The 15,237-nt window shown below is 50.8% G+C and overlaps 3 protein-coding genes across 3 annotated transcripts; 2 read left to right on the top strand and 1 right to left on the bottom strand.

Annotated features, from left to right (window-relative positions):
- Positions 1-24: 24 nt before the first annotated feature.
- On the bottom strand, positions 25-810 carry Z518_01322 (uncharacterized protein; the record flags this gene model as incomplete). Its single annotated transcript, XM_013421923.1, has 1 exon — positions 25-810. The coding sequence occupies one exon, from the start codon at positions 808-810 to the stop codon at positions 25-27; it is 786 nt and encodes a 261-aa protein (XP_013277377.1).
- A 1,563-nt stretch (positions 811-2,373) lies between these two features.
- On the top strand, positions 2,374-3,911 carry Z518_01321 (uncharacterized protein; the record flags this gene model as incomplete). The annotated part of the gene is made up of 7 exons (XM_013421922.1): positions 2,374-2,956; positions 3,022-3,137; positions 3,193-3,246; positions 3,309-3,328; positions 3,383-3,456; positions 3,518-3,720; positions 3,822-3,911. 7 exons carry the CDS (start codon positions 2,374-2,376, stop codon positions 3,909-3,911), a joined length of 1,140 nt encoding a protein of 379 aa, XP_013277376.1.
- Positions 3,912-11,575: 7,664 nt separating this feature from the next.
- Z518_01320 (uncharacterized protein) lies at positions 11,576-13,049 on the top strand (the record flags this gene model as incomplete). The annotated part of the gene is made up of 3 exons (XM_013421921.1): positions 11,576-11,830; positions 11,890-12,096; positions 12,153-13,049. The coding sequence occupies 3 exons, from the start codon at positions 11,576-11,578 to the stop codon at positions 13,047-13,049; spliced, it is 1,359 nt and encodes a 452-aa protein (XP_013277375.1).
- Between the last annotated feature and the right edge of the window lie 2,188 nt (positions 13,050-15,237).

Here is a 15,237-nt window from a genome sequence, read left to right as displayed (position 1 = left end):
TAGTTTCACGACATCCAGCAACAATCATTCCTTCCGTCCTCTTGCGATGAAGGGTTCCCTCTTCATCGTGCCCCTCAGCGTGACCTCCTCGCCCATCGCAACGTGTCCGAAATCCACCAATCCGGCTCCTTCGAAGATGCGCTTCATTTCCTTCTCGCTGAACCCATTGTGCGCCACGGTGTGGGCAGAAGGGTGCTTCGCCACGTCCGGCTCGGCAGGATGCGTGACAAAGTCGATGATCATGAAGATCCCACCGGGACGAAGGCGGTCGACCAGCCGTTGTGTGGCGAGTGGGATATTCGCGAAATGGTGGAAACCCAGGCCTACGACGACAAGGTCGAAGTTGCGGTACTCTTCTGTCGAGAGTGAGGCTGGAGGTTCTTGCTCGGCGATCAGGTTGCCGACGACGGCGTGAGCGTTGAGGGTTTCGTCCTCTCTCTCTTCGCCGGTTGAGGAAGTGGCCGCTGCTGGGTTGAAGCGCAGGTTATATGCCTGCACCATGTTCTCGCTCAGGTCCATGCCGACGTACTCTGTCGCGCGGCTGCCGAGGGCACGTGTCACGGTGCCAGGGCCGCAGGCGTAGTCGAGCACGCGCACTGCTCCTTTAACATTCGCGGGTGAAGAGGTTTCAAAGGTTGTGGTGGGGTCGATGAAGTTGACGCCGATCCAGTTGATATGCGTTTGGATAAAGGCGGTGACTTTGTTGACGAGATCCTTTTGCCATTGCTCGGACGTGTAATTAGCGGCGAATCGACTGAAGCGAATGCCCTTGATCAGTCGATTTGTGAGGCGGGAAGGAGGGGGAAACATGGATATACATACTTCCAGAGTGTGCGATTAGCTTCTGTAAAGGCCTCGTCATTTTGAAGAGCACCGTGATGGTGTTCGGGAGCATGATGGGCATGGTCGTGATCGTGGTGCGGGTGGGAGCTGTCAGCCATCATGCGCCTAACTTAATCAAATATATGCCCAAAGAATCAAAATACTTATAAGACTATAGGAGAGACTGGGAAATAAACACAACAGCAAGAAGAACGATGCCGACCCTCGAGCTATATAAATTGAATGCCATGAAAAGCGATCCCCCAAAAAGACCTCTGAACAGGGTGGTCGATTGATTTGGTCGGAGACATTTGAAATGTTTCCAGGCTCACGGAGACATACAGAAGGTCGGCGACTTCCATTGTCACCGAAGATAATTGTTTGGAGCCTTAATGAATGAGTGAAAAGTATTGACAGGAGAGGAGTGAGCAAAGGGCGGGAAGAAGAGCTCAAGATGTTGTAGCTTAAATAATTTATGTGGTCACCAATGGCGGGAGCCTGACGGTTTCTCCCTAGTTGGAGTAGATTCATGTTCTGAATCAGGCCCGGTTGCATCTGCTGGTATTCACCAGGATATGGTCAGCCTTGCGACGAACGTTGATCGTTAGAGTTTGGGATTTACGCGTATGGCACCGATACAAAAAGAGCTTGTATGGGTGCCACCGGAAGTCAAGGTGGATTGTTCCTGATTTAGGGGGAGGCTATAATAGGCACCGGATAACATAGTTCGTAGGAACTGCTATGACAGGAACCCTTCTCTGCTCTCCGACATCGTAAGGGAGATCGTTAGAACTGGTGTACTTGAATACGAGAGCTGTAGGCGGGAGCCGGGGCCCCGTAGGACACCAAGAATTTCCCTTCATCAGGGCCAAAAGTGCGCAGAGAGTTGCCAAATTGCCAAAAGGGGACAGATCAACACTCCTAGACCTTCTTAATCCATCGACGTCAATCATACAGTCAATTTGACATCAAAAGCTCAGGTTCAGCGTTCAGTCCGAAAGCCGGGAATGTCTGGCGTGCGAAGATACCGGTTGTTTGATTTCGAAGAGCTGATGTATCAAATGGTTCCTAAAGAGTGAGAAGTGCCCAAGGAACATAGCATTCAAAATAGATATCAACGCTGAAGCCTATTGACTTACGGAGCATACTCGAGATGCGGAAGAGATCGAAACTGACGATGCATCGATGATGGGTGGCAATGACAATGGTGAGAGCTTGCGTGACGTCACATCGAGATGTCTCACGTCCACTCACCGCCCGAGCCGAGGAACCCGGAGCGCGCGTTTCAATTCCAATTTCAACTTATCTTTCCAGGCAATGTCGGCAGCATTAAGCTTCAACGGCGACCTGAACCGACTATTTCGTTGCCTAGCTCTCAGTACTGCCATTGACGACGTTCAGGAGCTGACTAGCTAGGCTGAACCGAGAGAAACTGCTGTGTAAGAATCCGTACCAATCCTCATTGGATAGCTGATCTGATTTCAAGAGTTTATTGTGTCGTTTGTTGTGTATCGTTTGGAAATCATTCGTTGGAGATCTGTTGAACAAATCATGCCAGCTCGAAGATCAGGTGGAACCAAAGCCACTCCGGCATCTGCAAGGGTGCATAAGCGCCAGCTATCTGAGACTCCGGCTACCACAACGCCAGGAAGTCGGGTGTCGAAGAGATTGAAGGAGTCTGCAGAGAAAGCCAAAAGCTCCGGAGCGACGCCTACCAAGAGCAAGTATTTCGAGGAACCAGATTCTGAAGATGCAGACGATCCAGATGACGACGTTGATGGTGATGATGATTCCGGGTACGAGGATGAAGATGCATCCGGGACGGAAGACCAGCCGGCCGTCACCACAGATGAGGAAGAAGACGACTACGACTCCGATGCGGATAGGAAGAAAAGAAAGTTTGACAAGAAGACGGCCGGGTCCAAGTCTGTCGTTGTAACTCTGGTGGGGAAGGACAAGGAACTCTGGAGACCAGGTGTGAAGACGGGATTGGGACCCGGTAAACAGGTTTTCATTGAGAAGCCCAAGCCACGCGGTGATGGGGGTATCAAGTATGTTCCGGAAAAGATTCATCCCAATACTATGGCGTTCTTGAAGGATCTCAATGAAAATAACGATCGAGAATGGCTTAAGAGTGAGTTCGCCCCTTTTGTTTCTGATCTTGCCGCCTGACGAGATACTGACGAATAATCTATATAGTGCACGACCCAGATTATCGGCAATCCTGGAAAGATTGGGAGAGCTTTGTGGAAACACTGACTGAAAGAATCTCTGAGCTTGACGAAACAATCCCTGAATTGCCGCCCAAAGACCTGGTGAGCGTCCCGCGCAGCCAGGTTCTCGATCTCTACTGATCTTTGGAATCTTCAGGTCTTTCGAATCTATCGAGACATTAGATTTTCTCCTGATCCTACGCCGTACAAGGTTTGTTTTTCTCTTCAGGCTCGGTTCATATTTTATTCTTCATCACTAACGCGCCTGTCTAGCCTCATTTCTCTGCGGCATGGTATGGAATGTCCACCTCTTTGCACGCAGATGGTTCTTTGCTGATTTCACAAAGGTCTCGTACCGGACGAAAGGGACCCTATGCGTGTTATTATGTTCAGATTCAACCCGGAGGCAAAAGTCTCGTCGGTGAGAGATAGACGTCGTTGTTTTTGTGCTTCCACAACCTGCTAATATCTTGCGCATCAAGGTTCTGGACTGTGGATGCCTGAAGCCCAACCGTTGGCTCTCTTGAGGACGAACATCGACCGAAAACCGAGGAAGTTAAGGCGTGTTCTAATAGAGCCTCAGCTGCGAAAACAGATATTGGGTGTCACTTCGAACGACGAGAAGAAGGCCATCAAAGCGTTTGCTGCACAGAATTCCGAATATGCCTTGAAAACTAAGCCCAAGGTACGTGTGTATCTCTTCTCTAAACACAATCACGCGTTTGTAATTCGTTGAATCGCGGAAACGATGGCTCGTCGAGATCTGTGCCAACCCCTGTTCCCCAGGGTAGCAGTGTACCTAGCTCCCGCGTCAAGTACTTCTCTGGTAAACCCCGTGGAAATGAAAAGCCTCGCTTACTTGCGCACCATAAGTGAGATCGTTATTTTCACGGCTGCTGCATTGTTTGAAGGAGTAAGAACAGATAGATTCGTCGGGTTGCAGCCGGAGTCAACCCACGGCTGAATCTCGAACACACGTTCGAGAACGGCCAGAAAGCTCACCTCTGACTGACTTCACGGCACCAGAGCCGTCGAGTCAGAAGCGAGGGCAGCATCTGCACATGGAATCAGATTGCCTGTGCATCACCGTTCACTGATCAAAGGCGACAAGACTACGATCTGGCAGACTGCGGACGATTAGGAGCGGGCAGACTCGCCGTTGGCCATTTGCCCCTCTTCGAGCTATTGTCTCGGGTCGTCCCTCCTCTGCCGCGGGCAGAACTGTGCGCACAGCTTTCATCACCAACATTCTCATCATTTTTCCAAAGCATCCAACTGGTTCGATCGGTATTGTCTGGATTTAAGGCATCTCAGCCTATCGGGGAACGATCTAGATCGGCTGACTTATTGTCTGTGATAGGGTTACGAAGCCGACAATCCCAATATCGAACTGCTTCGCTTGCGCAATTTCACCCTCGGCAAGAGAATACCTGACGAAATAATCATAGGCGAGCAAGGGCTGCAGATTATCCTGGACTTGATTGGCACGATGGTACCATTTGTGAGTCCACCTTTTGCTTCCAATTCGTCTTCCCCCTCCCAGAACCTGCGGGACTCCATCTATCATCACAAGGAGCCATGGTGTGATTCGCACGGGGACTGGCCAGATGTGCCGTTTAGCGGCTTCCTGTGTTCGCCTTTGCCCCATCTTCTCAATCCAGATCCAGCTCGTCAACGACTTGGTACGGCGGTGAGACGGCCCGCCATGGTCCAGGCGGCTGAGAGGAAATGGAAGGATGATGGGGGGGGGGGGAAAACTCTGAACGTTGCTCTGCACCAAAAGAGGCATAGGATCTCTGCTTATCATCCATCCATCAATAGGTCACATATCTCAATAGTGTCGTGATGCCTGACGAGGACGAATCCAGCGACGATGAAACCCATGATGGAGGCCATATAGCAATAGACTGAATGGAAGGCGGTGATGCGAAGCCTGCCACAGGAAGTCAAAGAGGTTCAATCTGCTTGATCGAGGAAGAAGTATCTGATCCAGGGCTTTACCTGACCACAAAGCGGCTCGTGCTTGGGAAGTATATTGGCAATGTTGAATCCTGAACCCCCCCGCCCGGAGGTCCACTCCACCATATGGTTTTGTCGTGACAGTGGAGTTCCCTTTCTTTCCAGTTAGTGCAAAAATCGTAGTGGACAGTGCATTTGGCCCAGCGCCTTCGTTGATGACGACGCAGGTTGCCATCATCCTATATTTGTATTGCATTGCATCGCATCGCATCGCATATCAGGGTTTGACTGTCAGTTCAAGCAGTGACATTTTTGACAGGTAGTAGCCCTGTGCGTGACCATGAGCGCGACAGACACGGACAGGACGGAGGTGTGGTAGGGGCGCCCGTCGGCCAGCAGTAGTCGCTTTAACTTAGAGGTTAGAAGTTTTCTGTGGTGGGGATGGTTGCACTTGTGTTGGGCTTTCAGTCCATTTTTACCTCCAAACTTGGACTCAGTCATAGTTTTCGCCATTGGCAATCCCCGAACAACTCTCGTTTCTTGATCAGGCAGATCCCGAAACCCGGGGGGGTATTTCTTTTTTTTTTTATTTTTCCCTTTGCAGCTAAAATTCGAGTCCCACTGAGTTATCAAGTCGGGTATGAAAAGGGCGGTTGGCTCTACTTTGTTTCACTCAATTTCATCTTCTGAGGCGGTCAGTGAGTGGACCAATCCAAGTGATAAGTGCGAGCCCCATCTTTTCTTTCCACCTGATTCACTCGTTATCATTGGGCTGCTGCAATCATGGGACGAGCCGTAGAAACACCGGCATGAAAGTCAAGTCATGTGATTTATCTGCCCAGGTTTTATCGCTCTGTCATGACAGGACGGAAACCGAACAAAACGGTACCAGTGACGAAAGCCCAACGACACAGGCGAAAATCCTGGGCCAGCCCACGGGTACTCCCTCACCAGGCACCGAAGTTCAGCGCCAAACGAGAGGACTGCCACCGATGCAAAAATTCATTTCTTGCACTGATCGATTCCTTCTATTGACGTCAAGTGCCTCGAGCACGCCTTACCTTGAGCCTAAAAGAAATGGTGGTCAAGATCTCTCCTTCGGCCGAAAGTCCGTGAACGTGTAGTGAACAAGAAAGAGCTGGACGAGTGGACAAACAAGCAAGGTTGGGCTCTGGCGAGCATTTACGGTGGGCGATCATGGCAGAGCATTCCGAAACTCCAGGTCAGGCGGGCACATACATGAGATATCATCAGGTTGGACTGGTTGATGCCCTGCAAGCAATCGAGGCGTCGGCGTCGGCCCGCAACAAACGCGATCCGATTGCTCTGTTACTCTGACCGCTCTCCTTCGCACTGCATAGATGTGCGTCGACGGAGAGAGCTCATTCGCTTCCAACATGCCGGTTGCACGGTGGGAGTGCCCGAAGTGGTGCCACCCACTCCAGCGCTCGTGCGGATTTGGGGGGTTCCTCGAGATGACCCTGGCAGATCGACTTACCTGGTTAAATAAGTGGACTTAAACTTGTCTTCATTCCTCCTTTTCTAACTAATGCCGTGCGGGGGGACTCAAGGGAGTCGAAAAGGTATCCATCCCGTCAAAATCGAGAGGGGTATCGCCTGCCGCATCGCAGGGTTTTGTCATCATTTCCCACTTGGTAACGTGGTGTCAGTGGTTGCGAAACACGGTGTGCCCACGTCAGCATCGGGTTAAGTCCTCCTGGAACAGTCTGGTCGGTTGTCAAGTTCAGGTTAGAATGACGGGAAAAAGAAACTCTCCAGACCGCTCTGCTCGACACCTAAAAATGGTTCTGTTGAGCTCCGTTAGCAAGTTCGTCTGCATTTCTTGAGACATGCTAGTTGGTAGTCTAGCAGGAGTCGCTGAACTTCTTGGTAGGTACCTGGCCGTTTGTCAGATGCCATCTCGATCTGTCTCGGAGAAATCATAATTTTGACGGCAGACATGGTAGGTGATGGTGGACTGAGACTAACTGGGTGCCTACCCTGCATGCATGATCAGCCTGGTTATCCTTGGATGCTTGGGCAGTTGGTGATGGATGGCAACAACCCGAAAGGGATCGATGAGAGTTTGCTGTGACGAGGAGTGAGCATTCAACTACGGTATGGTATGTGTGACAAGGAGAGCGGGCGTGGCGGCTAGAGCCGACCCTCTCTCGCCTTGCTTTACCTTCCCTATTTCTCCCATGGGCGGAGAGGCCCACCGGCCCTCTCTGCGACCAATTGGCCATCGGCAGTTGGCCCTCGCCAAACGCCTGGATCCTCCACGACATCGAACGGCATTTTGGGGAGGGCTAAGGGACCCAACAGTTGATGCAACATCACCTCACGCCTTAGGTCTGCAGCGGCTACTGGTGACGGACTCATGCACGCATCCCCCGAGCCTTACTTCATTGCTTCGTTCAATGCAGAAAGTAAGCTCATCCATTAAGTCACGGACCCGCAAGCCCATGCAGCAAGTCTCGACCGGTTTGGCATGAATTGGCCATCGAATCGCAGATACGTATGCCTGAGAACATCGACCAGAATGTATATGCTGTCTTCACTTGATCGGCAATACGGTCCTGCAAAGTTGCATCGGCAATGACAGAAAGGCTTCTCCAACAAGCACTACAGTAAGTTAATGAAGCCGGATCTGGATGGGCAGGCGAGCAATTGGATTGTGGACCGACGAGTCTACGCAACCAAGGCGGCCATCTCTATGCATCATGCAGGTAGGCACAGCTGCTTGATGGTCAAGTGACAGGATGCAACGTTCCTTGTAGCTGGCGAACTGGAGATAGGGATCTTTTTTTTTTTTTCCTCTTTGTCTCGCCTTGCGATGCTTGAAAATAACAAGTTGGCATTTCCACGGTAAATTATGGCATGCTACGATGCTGGTCGATGCCATGCACACCGCTTTCTCGATGGACCTTTAGTCAATCCCCGTTTAACTGTATTGTTTCAAAATCTTTATTATAGAGCAGGGCAAAAGGGGCTGTGCAGTGGAAACTGGTCTTGGTTCTGACGCCCTCAGTATCAATTCCCCACTAGGACAGGTACAATTGCGACTTTTCGTGTCCCGCGTCATGGTCGAAAAAGTAGCAAACAGGCCAGAGAGGTGACAACGAGGCAGCCCGCCCGAGGCAGTTGGGTGGCGGTGATGGTGACACAGGCAAGAAGTTTCCAACCACAAGAAGCGTTGATGCTGGCCGGCTGGATGTTGCACTACACAATGCAGCGCGAGAATTCCACCACCCCTTCCTCCATACAGGGAACCAGGTATTCAAAGTGTGTCTGCCGACCCTGGCGGAGATTTGTCACGACTGGTGCCAAAGTCCATCGATTTCTTTTTGACCGATTCTGTCTCCAAAGTCTTGATCGGGGAGGCGAAGGTTGAGGGATCGACGGTGTTAAGCAAGTTATTGATGGACGGCTCCCCGACGGAGGGGATAGGCGATATTCTGGTGACCCAGGATGATGGCGCTGCAAATTACTCCCTGGGTCGTCTCTGTCTGACCTTCGGAGGCAAGATGTCAACCAAACGTATCAAGCTTGTATCGTACTAGTGGATACGAAAGTAGAGAGTTTGAGAGAATTGGAACATTCCCTGTCCTTAGGGCGGGGGAGGGATGCCGAGCTGCGAGGGGGTGGACCAGGTGTATTTGTGCATCCAGGGCGCAATCCACGGGCGGGTACGGCCACCGCTGGCCAGTGGTGGGTCTGCATTGCATTGCTGCACGCTACACGCTGCAGGATGCGGGCAGGATACTTGTTGAGGGCCGCTCGATCACGCAAAAGTATCGTGAAAAAGACTGTTTGCCTGTCTATTAAACTAGTTTTCTGCCCAAATATCCAACCCACGAGTGAGCGTTCTGCTGGTCTGGCAAGGTTGGACCCCAGAGCATGCCAACCTCACAAGTTGGGATCTCTGCAATGGCAAGGGAGACAAGGGGGACTGGACCGTCCCTCCCAAAACATAAAGGCGAGAGAGGGCCGCCCGAAAGATCCGAATTTCTTTTGGTTTACAGGGAGAGAATAAATACAAATAGATTTAATATCACACCCCCCTCTTTTTCCAAAGCTCATCAGGCTTTTTGGGCTCCATCCTTCTGTCCGCGGTGAACCTCCGACGAAGGCAATACCAATACCCGAGCATTACAACCGGCCTTGACACAGTACCGAGCAACTCATCACACAGCGCTCCGCAAATACCCTTTTCTCTCTCCCGCACTCTTCCTGCCTGCATTCAAATAGCCATTTTTTCCGGATCTGCGCCCGCCTGTGTCTCACCAAAACCACCCACCACAATTTCACATCCCACTATCGTCACCTTGCCGCACTGACAATAAGACACAATTAGACTCAGGTCTCTGGATGTTCCCTCACTTGCCACCCGCCGCGGGTCATCGAAAAAGTCCATGCGATCCAATAAAGCGGTCGAATCGAACATTTTATTGCAGCTTCGGATCCCCTCCTCATCGATTCTGAGACTAGTTTATAAACGTTGTGGCCATTTCATTATTAATCGCGGCTGGCTGCGGCAAAACCTACTGGCATCCCGGGGATCACACGCCGCTGGCTTACTCTTTTCGAACCAGCGAAAAACCCTAAATCCAGCCCAGACCAGGACCAAGTACTGAACCTTTGCCAGCCTGGAAGACAAGAGAACAGGACAGGACAGGCTTATCGCCCCAAGGGGCACGAACCTAGAGGTCGTCACCATCCACACGGTTTCAGTGGGAGGGACATTGACGCATCTAGCACGTTGACGGAAAGAAGAGACGACTCGCTCCATATCTGATTCTGGACACGCTGACTGGTGTTTTCCCCTCGCTTGGCTCCCACTCAATTTTCCAAAGAGAGTCTAGGGAGCCCTAAATTCCATCTTGGTCGCCTGCATCTCACATCTAAGTCCTTGCTACGCTCGCCTTCTCCCGGAGTGGATCCTGCATGTTCGCTGGTTGACGACTTTCTCGAGGGCCACCGTACCCATCGAGTCCATTGACCAGTTTAATTCTTTCAGGTTTCAGAATTCTCGGCGGTCCATTATTTGCGCATAACCTCCAATTTTTCCCATTCCAGTATCCGAGCAAAGACGAAATACGAAGCTAGAGGCGAGCTGTGCGGACTTGGGAGCGAACTGAAGCGTCACAAAGCCCGGCTGAAATCCATATTTTCAGTGACAGATTCAAATTATTATCGCTATTGATCTATAGTCACCGATCGGCAGTTATCTATCATCAAAGGAAAACGACGATCGAGACAAAGGAACAAAAGCAAAAAAAAAAAAAAAAAAAAAAAAGAAAAGGATCCCATCACCCCTTCGAAATTCATTCCACATTCGGCGCCAATATCCGTGAAATAAATCAAAAAAATACGGAGAGGTGATCCCAGAAAAAGCACCCACGCTATACACTGCCTGCAGGTTGACAAGAGACGCCCACGGAAAATCAGGGAAGGGAAGAAGTTCACCTACTTTGTCGCCAGCCTATATCCTTGAGTTATTCAGTACGTACAAGAGGTACCACCAACAAGGGGGGAGCGGGCTGCCACCACAAAATCGAAGCAGTGTGGAAGCCCTTCCTGGATTACTCTAGGCTCCCAGGCAAAGCCCGGACACGGCTTTGAAAGATCATTTGTGCCCAGTGCGGCCATTAGTGGCAGCAGGCTAACCAGTACGAAGCACAGACAACGAGGACGAGTCACATTTTCCACCCCCCTAGTCTGGCTGGTTATCGAATCCACCTGGCCATCTGGCAACCTGGCACCTGATAATCCCTGCTTGCAGGCCGCACTACCGCCCTCCGTCCCGACTCGCCGGAACCCTTTAGGCTTTCCAGAAAAGAACGCAACGAGTGCTACTCGAAGTACTTAGTTTTTGGCTGCTGCTCCCGCCCCCCGCCTGTAGCCTAGTTCCCTCGAGTCCTTCGCCTGTGCCTGCAGCGCTTGTCAGCCTATAACCGGCTCGCCACGCCACAGCACCAAGCAGTGCAAGTACATCCTCTTTGTCACATCTCCAATCATCCCTCGACAACGGTCACTCTCCCATCATCGTCATCCTTCAGCTCGTCACTTCCCTCACCGACCTACCCACTCTCACCTCGATTCTCACCTTCTCACGACTTTTTCCCCATCGCCTTGACGCCTTCTCACCAACCCGTCCCTCCTGTCCCGCTGCGAACACCTGATCCGTTTACCACGGCCCGACCTCGTACTCTCATCCACAAAGGGGGGAAATTTTTTGGGGAAGAACTTTCTAAGCAGCAAATAATAACCTTCGCCCAGTATATATCTTCACACCCTTGCAGGACTCATCTTTTGGCCTTCGTTTTTCCCTCACTGCGCAGTGGTTTGCGACTGCGTTCTCATCTTTCGACCTTGAGCTGGTTCTGAGGGTCCCAATTATCCTTCTGATTCCACCGCTCTGAGAGCCAAAAGACAACCACTTTCGACTGCGTCTGGTTGCCTCATCTATCGCCTCGACGGCCTTTACCTTGCCCGTTTTCGTTAGCCTCGGTCCTTTCCCGGCCGCGTTGTGACCGGTCTTCTGAACCTGTATCACTCACAAATCGCGATCGTGGGACATGGCGCAAATGGCCGATCCTAGGGAAGCTCAACGTCCTCAATATCCTTCTCCGGATGATCCGAACCAGGGTGGTGGTTATTACTCTCAACAATCTCCTCAAAGGGCCTCGGCGAGAGACGACAGGAATGCGTATCCCCCTCCAGATCCATCCCGTCAAGGCCAATATCCAGACGCCAGAGCGACGCATCCATATCCTCCTCCGCAAGGTTGGCCAGGTCAGCATAGTGCTTATCCTCCTCCTCAGCCCTATCCTGTAAGTTCTCGTCACCCGAGTGATTGTGAAAAATTCAACAACCCAGCTGACATTCTCAGGATCCTCAACATCCAGGATATGCCTATCCCTCGAGACCGGATCTCGGTCAACCTCCTCAACCAATGCAGCCAGATGCCTATCGCCTTCCCCCACCATATCCTCCCGCTCACGGATATTACCCTCCTCAACACTATGCGCCTCCTCCACCGGCGGCGGCACCGAGACAGCGAACAGCCATAGCCTGCAAGTATTGTCGAAAGAGAAAGGTGTGCCGAATATTCTCGAGGAAGCGACGTGTCGAAGACTGACAAGCTTTCCATAGATTCGATGCTCGGGTTATGACAGTTCTCCAGATGGCCGCTGTCAGAATTGTGTCCGGTTCAACCAACAATGTCTGTTTCATCCCGTCTCGTCGCAAGCGGCCTTTGTTCCAGCCAACGCCGTCTACGGACCTGGTGCCAGGGCTCCCATCGCTGGTCAATCTGACAGTCGCACCGGTCAAAATGGACACGAACAACCAATGCTCTACGGTGCGCACGGACAGCCCCTAGGACCCCCCGGACCACACGGACAACCTCAATATAACTATCCGCCCCCACCTCCGGCCCATAGCTATCCTCCTCCTCAGTCTTATCCTCCATATCAGGCTGGTATGCCAACGTACCCTCCAGCTGGGTCACCGTATGACGCACAAGGACAGGCTCAGCCTGCCCAACATGATGAACGTGTCAGTCTTAAGCGTCCCCCTCCTGATGATGACCCCCACAACGAGAATTCTCATGAATCCCAGTCTCCCCACCCGAACTCTCGTCCTCGTCATAGTACATATGAGTCGCGTGCCAATAGTAGCGGCAGCTACGATTACGCTGATCCTAATAGCGGGGCACCTACCTCGCCTGCAACCTCGACCATGAGCTATCAGTCTTATCCTCAGCAACCACGCTATCCAAACGGCAATCAATCCCAAAAGGGCAATGTGTCACCTCCATCGGGATTGACACCACAATCAGCACAAAGCTTCAACTCACCCCTTCATGGCCAGGGTCCCGATGATGGAAGAACTCCACCTCCAAATCATCCGAATTCTGCCGCGTCATCTGCTAATGGCAGAAGTGGCATGAAAGTACATGAAATGCTTGGTAATCCGACTACCGGCGTCCCAGAACTACGAGGGAGAAACGACAACGAAATGTTGAGCAAACTTGACGGCAAGAAATAACTAGCCCGTTGGGTTCGCCGTTAAGGCCCGCCTTAAAGCCTTCGGCCCACCCCAAGACAACAAAATCATGCACGCGGGCGGTGTGTAACCTGAGGAGCTAGCTCTTGGGGGTACTGTACTCATCAACGGCGCCGACTATTAATTGCACTTTTTTCCCCCCCCCCCCCCCCAAAAAGATATATACACCTCGGGGCAACCCAACATTTCATTTTTTATCACAAGATCGGTCTTTACTGGAAATTCGCCAGCGAATTGGATGGGAGGCTAAAAGTCAAAGAACTTAACAACTGGGTGGCTGTTTGATCAACTCTCTCCCGCAACCATTATCACGACGTTGTTTCGTGGTGTCCCTCGGCTATCAGAGCCCATTTCTTTTCCTCGCGAATGCTGGAACGAAATGTACCTGGGTGGCTCTCTGCTTTTATTTGCTCTTTGCTGTTCGACTGTACTTTGGGAGGGCTATCATCCAAATTTTTTTTTTTTTTTCCTTTTTTGCGCAAACTACATCAACCGCTTTGAAAGTCTTCATGTATTCATAGTTCCTTTTGACCTCTTCTCTCGAGCTTTGCCGGCGGTTTTGTATCAGTTTTTAGTTCTTTTCTTCCAAATTTGATGGCAGAGAGATTTTCTTTTCTCCTCCCGGCAAGATCAAAAATGGGCAAAAGGATTGAAGGGACGGAACAAAAACCGCTGGTCAGATGCGTGAGATGAGGAGTTCATGGCAAGAGGGTGGAAACAAACACACGAAACCGACCAATTATTCCAGTGTATACCAATGTCCCAAAAAGGATCGCAATGACCGTTTGGCAACAAAATGTTTGGTCAATTCAGACGCAACAAACAGATTGATCAATGGTGTTACATACATGGGAGAATGGTTCTGTTCGTCGGTAGTTGGGAAAGGAGAGATGGATAAGCATTGGTATCAACAAACCGGGAGGAATCATTGAGCCTTTTTCTGATAGTCGAACTTGAAATGTCTATGGCTTTTGACTTTTGACACATACTTGTTGTGTTCTTGCCAGCCATGTTATTCCTTGTCCTTTGGGTTTGTGCCATTTCTTTGCATGGTGATTTGGGGGATTTTTCCGCTACGCCAGTTGCTTTTGACGTCAACGACGGTCCAATCATGGCAGGATGATACAGTCAACGACAGAACCCCCGTTGTCAGCCGTTAGATCGTTCCCACCAATTATATCCTCAAAGTCAACGTTTGGAGATCGTCCCGGTTTCGGAGATATGTGGTCATGTGGAAAGAAGAAAACTCGCCCCAAACTTGAACCGCCCTAGGCATCCTACGGACGGAGGCTGAGAACGACCGTTGCCGTTATGCACGACATCGTTCATCCCGCCGCATATGGGGGCCACGGGACGGGACTTGACGTGAACTGCAATTGACACGTTTTGACATGATATGCAGGGCAAAAACCGGGAAGATACCCTCCAGCACTGGCATTGGTGAACCAGCGCATGGCAATTTAAGGCTTCGAAGGGGCTGAGAGGGCCTGTAGAGCCGTGGTGTCGACCGTGGTGTGTCGAAACGCCTATTTTATTCGCCTCTTGTGCTTCAGGCAGAAATGTGTTCTCCTGGGGAATGTTCTAAGGCAGCAATGTGATGGATGTGATGAAGCAAGGCTTTGACCAGTCACGAGGCCGAGACAGAGAGGGCGGTAGCGTAAGGCTGAGAGTAACAGCTTCCCCACCCTTCCTTTTTTTTTTTTTTTCTTATTTTTCTGACTTGTAGAAGGTAATTCGTCATGGTAGAGAAAAATATGGCGCAAGAGGCCTAGTCTCACAATAGGCATTATGCATGTTACAGCATGCAACAATGACTCGGCTTTTTTTTGGATAAATATTCATTCGAGTAGTTAGTTTCATTCAAGCTCCCTGGCTGATTCTGTCTGATCCATGGTCTTTTTGGGAGATATCCTATGCTGTGTGCTATGATCTTCTACTTCGCTGTGTTATGCCTCTCATGTACGCTCTTTGCCTCTCCTTTACATGAAGCAAACAGCATTCACCACTTTATCATGTCAACTTTCATTATTCCACTACCATACTTTCACAACTATTGAGAATCATCACCAGCGGTGATCCAATACCGACCATCTCACGTCTCATCTCCCGTCAGAAACTCGTCCTGTATTTCACCTGCTGGTGGTCCAAGCCAATCATCCAAGATTTCACA

Source organism: Rhinocladiella mackenziei (assembly GCF_000835555.1).
Source record: "Rhinocladiella mackenziei CBS 650.93 unplaced genomic scaffold supercont1.1, whole genome shotgun sequence".
Lineage (NCBI taxonomy): Eukaryota > Fungi > Ascomycota > Eurotiomycetes > Chaetothyriales > Herpotrichiellaceae > Rhinocladiella > Rhinocladiella mackenziei.
This window is presented reverse-complemented; position numbering and strand designations above follow the sequence as displayed.